Source organism: Limulus polyphemus, unplaced genomic scaffold (genome assembly GCF_000517525.1).
Source record: "Limulus polyphemus unplaced genomic scaffold, Limulus_polyphemus-2.1.2 Scaffold162, whole genome shotgun sequence".
Taxonomy (NCBI): Eukaryota; Metazoa; Arthropoda; class Merostomata; order Xiphosura; family Limulidae; genus Limulus; species Limulus polyphemus.
Window position 1 is genome coordinate 670,985 of NW_013665772.1, and position 6,871 is coordinate 677,855.

The following is a 6,871-nucleotide window of genomic DNA, read 5'->3' on the forward strand; positions in this document are numbered from 1 at the left end:
TTACCTTAGGAAGGACATTGAATTGTTGGAAAGAGTTCAGAGGAGGGTTACTAGAGTGGTGCCTGAGATGGAGGAGTTGTCATACAAGGAGAGTTTGAAATCTTTCAAACAGTTTTCTCTTGAAAAAAAAAAAAAAGAGCTGGGGGGGGGGGGTCTCATTGAAGTGTTTATCTCTTTCATGGTGGGCTCGTGCAATTTGTAGAAATCAAGTCTTGAATTTCACTTGTACAAAAATATATGCAGTAACTCAGAGATTTCTTAACGTATCCTTTCAAAACTGTAAGATTTTGTTAAAGATCGTAAGTATGTTGCACACAAATAATGACGGTTTTATAATTAAGTGTTTTATTAAAAATGTTATTTTTCTATTGTAGTTACTCGCATTCAAACTATTAAGAAATCGAGTGCAAAGTGATTTTCATTTTAAGTATAAAAAATACTTTTCTTCCTCTTATAGTTTCATATTTCATTTGCATAATCTTTAGAACTTCCTAAAAGGATATCAAAAAGACATTCAGGTAAATTATTAAGTTTTATTTTCCATTTCTCCAACATATCACTAGCTCTAGCTATTATCATCAATGTGCAATGCAACAAAATAATTAAAATCAGGAAATAGAAAAAAAAATGTACCTTTTAATTGTTTGTAATTATAATTTTATAATTTATAATTAAGTGTTTTATTATCTTCAATGTGTAATGCAACAAAATAATTAAAATTAGGAAAAAATTAGGAAATAGAAAAAAATAGGCACCTTTGAATTTTTTTGTAATTATAATTAAAATTACATCAATTAAAATTAATTATAATTAACATTAATTATAATTAAAATAATTAACATTAATTATAATTAAAATAATTAAGTGTTTTATTAAAAATTTTATTTTTCTATTGTAGTTACTCGCATTCAAACTATTATTAGGAAAATAAATTAGGAAATAGAAAAAAAAATGTACCTTTTAATTTTTTGTAGAATATCTTTAAAGAATTTCCTTTTGTTAAATTCATAATTTCATCTTTTTTTCCTTTTCATATACAGTAAATTTTTAATGTTTTATTTTTCTTTCTTGTCTTGTACAACTTATTATTCATCTTGACACAAGTCAACGGTATCCTCAAGACATATTAGTTTCTTTGGGAGATATGCACAACCCTTTAGCCAAATTTTCGTTCAGTGCATAATATCGTAAGCCTTGAGAATGGACGCTAAGTATGATGTATATTTAAAAAATGTTTAAAGCTTTTAATTATGCATTTTAAAACATAACTAATACATAATTAACTAAAATATAATAGTAAGACCTAAATACAATTTATACTGCATCTCTAAATATAACATATTTAGGTAAGAAACAACCAACTATAGGTGATCAAGCAGCCAACAATACTATAGTCAATTTCATCTACTCTGTGACAAAGACTTGGCACCATTTTGAAAATAACAATTGTTAGTTTATACTATAAAATAAGCTCTTTTTAATTGCTATATACATGTGTATGTAATATCTACATGGAAGGGATAAAGCTCAAACAAATCTGTTGACAGTGGGCACGGCAGCTATTAGGTTGAAAAGATTTATTAATTGTTTTAACCGTATTCATTCAGAGTACTTTGAAAGGAACGAGTCAAAAAGTTATGTAAACATCTTATCATCTAGACATACCTCTACTCTATTACCATTGTATTACTGAAGATACAGAGAGTCAAAGTAGAGATTTTTCATAGCCCGTTGGTCACGTGACATCTGAAGTTTTAAGTAGTTTTTTTATAGGTTTATTTTGTAATAAAGGACTTAAAACTTGGATAAAATAAAACTTTAAGGCATTTAATTAAATTTTGAATGTGTCTTGTGCAGAAGAGCATTTAAAGGGTCTCCCATTGCAAAAGAGTTAAGATAGTGTTGATGCATCATCTTTTTCCATACTTAACAGTAAGAATAGTAGGACTAAGGGAACAAATATAAATTTTGGCATGATAGCAGTCATCTTCAGCTAAGACAGTTTTATTTTTCTAAAAGGGTAGTTGGCTTTTGGAATGGATTGCCCTTGGATGTTGTGGAGGGCAGTAAATTTAAGCAAATTTAAGAGAAAGATTGATAACTATATGAATGATAAGGGCTGGCTTTAAGATTTTTTGTTTATTTGTTTATTTAATAGTTTTATTTCTGTTTAGAAGATGGGACAGCTGAGATGGACCAGTAGGACCCTTGTTGTCCCAAAACATTATGTTATGTTATGTATTAAAGCAATCACTTCTGATCAAAAACATTATTGATAATGTTAAAAGATAGGAACAAATTAATTTTTAATAGTATCACACACCTTTAAAAGTTTCTTGTAACCTAGTCCTGGTAGATCTAGCATAACTAGAGCCTGGAAAAACTCTAACATTGAGTTTAGAGCAGCACCTACAAAGATATTTTTTGTTTAGATACAGAATTTGTTTTTAAAAACTGTTCATTACATACTTAATTAACATTTTGTACAATGTCATTAGTTTGACTCGTTTAAACTTATTTCCCATCATTAGAAGGATAAATTTATTTCTTCAAAAAAAAAAAACTACCCAAACAACTTCATTTTTAGCATATCTGAATACATTGTTTTTATTTATCACCTAATTATAAGTTATCTATAAATAATACGCTTGCATTTGTTTATGTGTCTTGGAGATTTCTCAATCAAACGCTTCAAGTCTCGTATCGTTAGAAAGGCCTTTGTCCAAGGAGTCTGGATTGCATATTGGCTTTTCCATTCAGAATGACCTTACCTGTTTTTTGGTTAGTCAGACTTTTTAATGCAACAAGTATGCTACGCAATGGCACAATGTAGTTATCATTAAATGACAACTGGCTTTGATTTCAACTTTAGTTTTTTTATTTGCAAAGTATTTCACACAAACAACATTTAATCCGTGCATAATTTCCTTACAAAAAATGAAGTTACATACGTGTAGTTTATTAAATAAAGTCATTTACATGTAGTTTTATTAAATGAAGTTACATACATGTAGTTTTATTAAATAAAGTCATTTACATGTAGGTTTATTAAATGAAGTTACATACATGTAGTTTTATTAAATAAAGTCATTTACATGTAGTTTTATTAAATGAAGTTACATACGTGTAGTTTTATTAAATAAAGTCATTTACATGTAGTTTTATTAAATGAAGTTATACAACTTGAGTTTGCTTATCTGACTCCGTAAAATTTTGTCAAATAGACCAGAATTTATTGATCTACACATAATGCCTACAAGTAAAATTTTGTCAAATAGACCAGGATTTATTGATCTACACATAATGCCTACAAGTAAAATTTTGTCAAATAGACCAGGATTTATTGATCTACACATAATGCCTACAAGTAAAATTTTGTCAAATAGACCAGGATTTATTGATCTACACATAATGCCTACAAGTAAAATTTTGTCAAATGGACCAGGATTTATTGATCTGAACATAATGCCTACAAGTAAAATTTTGTCAAATAGACCAGGATTTATTGATCTACACATAATGCCTACAAGAAAGCATAATCTAAATTCCACACAAGAAAATTCATGTGAAGGGCAGGAAAACTACCACAAATGTTTTCCAGGTCACAGCTTGTACACAAACATTTTTGTTAAACTTAAATAATTGTAGTTTGTACTTCAACAAAAAAAACGAAAACAAAACTCTCTCTCTAAAAACAAATGTTCACAAAACCACTTTTATTTCACAAAGATGAAGAATAAGTTAATAAATTCTTACCCTGCAATAGCGGTGATTTGATTAGTACTAAAATTTCAGGCAGAATTGCATCTGTAACTTGTACCAAGGACTGTTTATGAACCCTGGAGATTGAAGTTAGCAAGCTCATTGTCAACTAAAACAAAAACAAGGCACTTGTTTCAGTTTAATCTAATCACAACATCTGTTTAAGCTCAAAGCAGTCTTAATCTTAACAGTAACAAGTGAACAAAGATTTCTATAAAAACAAATTAAGCTAAGATTAAGTAATAGTATGAAATGCAGAAAACAATATTTAATACAGTTTTTCATCATTTGGTACAAAATTTATTTATAAAAGTAACATTGTAAAAACATGAAAGAAAACTATGCTTGTTGCATGTTTAGTAATATCTAAGAATAACAATCTGTGTTACAGTCCAGTGCAACCCATAAGATTGGCTTACAGATTAATTCAACACAAAGAAAACAAGTTCAGAAATGAATACAAGGCAATCTCCAAAACAAAATGTTTAATAGCTTATACAAACGTACCTGTGAAATATGCAAGTCCGACTCATTGATCAGAGCAGGGAGTTCATTCATAATTTTATCGATCATTTCTGAAGTGAGTGACTCGCCTGTTAATACCAAGAATGAAAAACATTAATATCAAATAAACTGGAATTTGAAAACACCTTGTTAAAAGTGATAACAAGGCTTAATGCATTCTTCCAATGCAAACAGTTAAATAATTCAAGCACTGTCATTTATCTAAAGTAAAATTATAATTCTATAATCTAAAAATAAAACAAAATTACAACTGTGCCTCCATGATAGTTTTAAATTTCAACTAAACAACCAGGCCAAAAAGTAATGGTATCTGCATAGAGGAAACAAATAAATTAAACTCGGGTATCAAATACAGATTGAAAATGGTATATTGTACTTTATTAGAGGTTTCTGATAAAGTAGGATCAACACAAAAATGGGAATACCACAATAAAACATCGAGAAGATTTATCCTCTATTTGTATGTCACAGATATGATATGAAATTGAAAATTCTATATTCTAAGTTGATGTGGGATGTTGCATATTTGAGGCTTGTGAAAAGAGGTTAAAAAGGAATCTTACTATAACAAATTCAAAAGTCACATAGTTTTCTGACAAGGATTAACTAATAAGAAAAAACAACCTTTGTTCTAATACTCAGGTTATACAGATATTAGAATTAAAAAATAATTACGTAACAATTAATTACAATAAAGTAATTACAATTTGTGATCAAATTGTTTTCATATAAAATGTGAAGTCACAGCTTTTAACTTATGTTTAATTTCTGAGAATAAAATAATTTACTAAACTATTTCTACCCCTTCTGTTAAATGATCAAATTATTCAAGTAAGTCTAAACTATTTCTACCCCTTCTGTTAAATGATCAAATTATTCAAGTAAGTCTAAACTATTTCTACTCCTTCTGTTAAATGATCAAATTATTCAAGTAAGTCTAAACTATTTCTACCCCTTCTTTTAAATGATCAAATTATTTAAGTAAGTAACGAATAGTGCTATTTCTTACATATGACTTTTGGAACATACATGTCATTTTAACATAAAATTCCAGAATAGCATGAAATGGAACACCTGACAGTACCGGCAGAAAACATTATAAGTTTAAAATATTGGTTATATATAAATACTTTTTATATTAATCAATCTACATCATCTAATTGAAATAATTTATTTTCCTAAAACAATTTTTTGCATATTGTTTTGCCCACTACATTTACATGAAGATAAGAAAACCTTATTCCTGTATTTTCCTCATTTACTAGACTCAACTCTGAATTTAGTTCAATTACTTGGTTAACAGATATTGGTATTTTCAACATGAATTATACCTTACACACACAAACGTATCAAAGACACCTGAGGTTCTGAAACAAACCTAATTTGTTTATTAGAATCAATAGAACCACAAACCAAACAGTGCTATAATTAGTCACCAGTCCTTCCCAACAGAAAATTAGATGTTGGTATAATTCTCCTACCAGAAAAAAACTACTATATTTATCAAACCAAATTTCCTTATTTTTCAATATTCAAACCCATGTTGTCAAATAATTTTGATCTCACACATGTATGTTATTTTCAATGAATGTAAATACAAGATATTTCATATACACGTAAAGTAAATAATAATTTATTATTTAACTTATTCTAATATTATTTTCATAGATACGGAGCATTCTTATATGTTTACGCTAGCACTGCCAATGTTTTACGGAAGAATATCTAACTTACTGTAGTTCTTCACGAGGGTATCTAGGAGGGTGAGAGTTGAAAGTTTGAGAGCCCTCTGATTTTTTCTAAGGAAGGATGCTAAAATAGGAACAGATTCCCCTAAAATTGGCCTGAGATTTATCCTCAACGGTGACCTACGAAATGAGTTTTAAACATAATGCATCCAATTTTTCCAGTTGAAATCTCTTAAATTAACATACATTAAAAGTGAAACCTGAAATTTCTAAACAAAATTTGAAATATGAATTACACCACAGGTCACAAAAGGCCTTTTTGACAATTCTAAAGTTATCAAGATTACGAAACACTTACTAATCAACTCTTGAGAGGTTTTATAATTTCCTGAAAATCTACAAATTTACTTCAAATCATTATTTACCTTCAAATTATTACAAAAACCTGTGGCATTTCTCTGTGAAATTATTTACGACAGTTTACAAACTAGCAACTACAACAGACATCTTATAATTTTTAACACTATAATAACAGAGTATCTGTTTTGTTCATAATATGTTCCCTATGCAATTAGTAATACAATGAATCACAAAATTGGTAGACTTATTGCTTTTACATGTTCTCATCTTTATATACCTTTACATAATTTCACAAATTCTTTAAAAACATCTACATTTTTGTTAGAATTATACATTTTTACTAGAATTCATTTAAATATAATAATAAATACCACAGTATAGTAACATTAAGAGCAACTTTTAAAGAAAGCAAAAATAAGAAGGACAAATTATTTGCATAAAGATGGACAATTTGATATATATAGACATCTCAAAAGTAAATAGACACCATGATGTTTATTCAATAGTCATTTAATTAAGAAAGGCATCCAACGACT

General features: G+C 28.1%; 1 protein-coding gene across 1 annotated transcript in view; it reads right to left on the reverse strand.

The window, feature by feature from the left end:
* The window catches only part of LOC106477108 (cullin-associated NEDD8-dissociated protein 1-like), a 78,983-nt gene that overhangs the window by 23,390 nt on the left and 48,722 nt on the right, over positions 1 to 6,871 (reverse strand). The window contains exons 18-21 of the mRNA XM_013937709.2: positions 6,022 to 6,155; positions 4,270 to 4,355; positions 3,757 to 3,871; positions 2,324 to 2,409 (exon numbers count right to left, since the gene is read on the reverse strand). Of these exons, the coding sequence (XP_013793163.1) occupies positions 2,324 to 2,409; positions 3,757 to 3,871; positions 4,270 to 4,355; positions 6,022 to 6,155 (421 nt within the window). The remainder of the gene's footprint in view (positions 1 to 2,323; positions 2,410 to 3,756; positions 3,872 to 4,269; positions 4,356 to 6,021; positions 6,156 to 6,871) is intronic.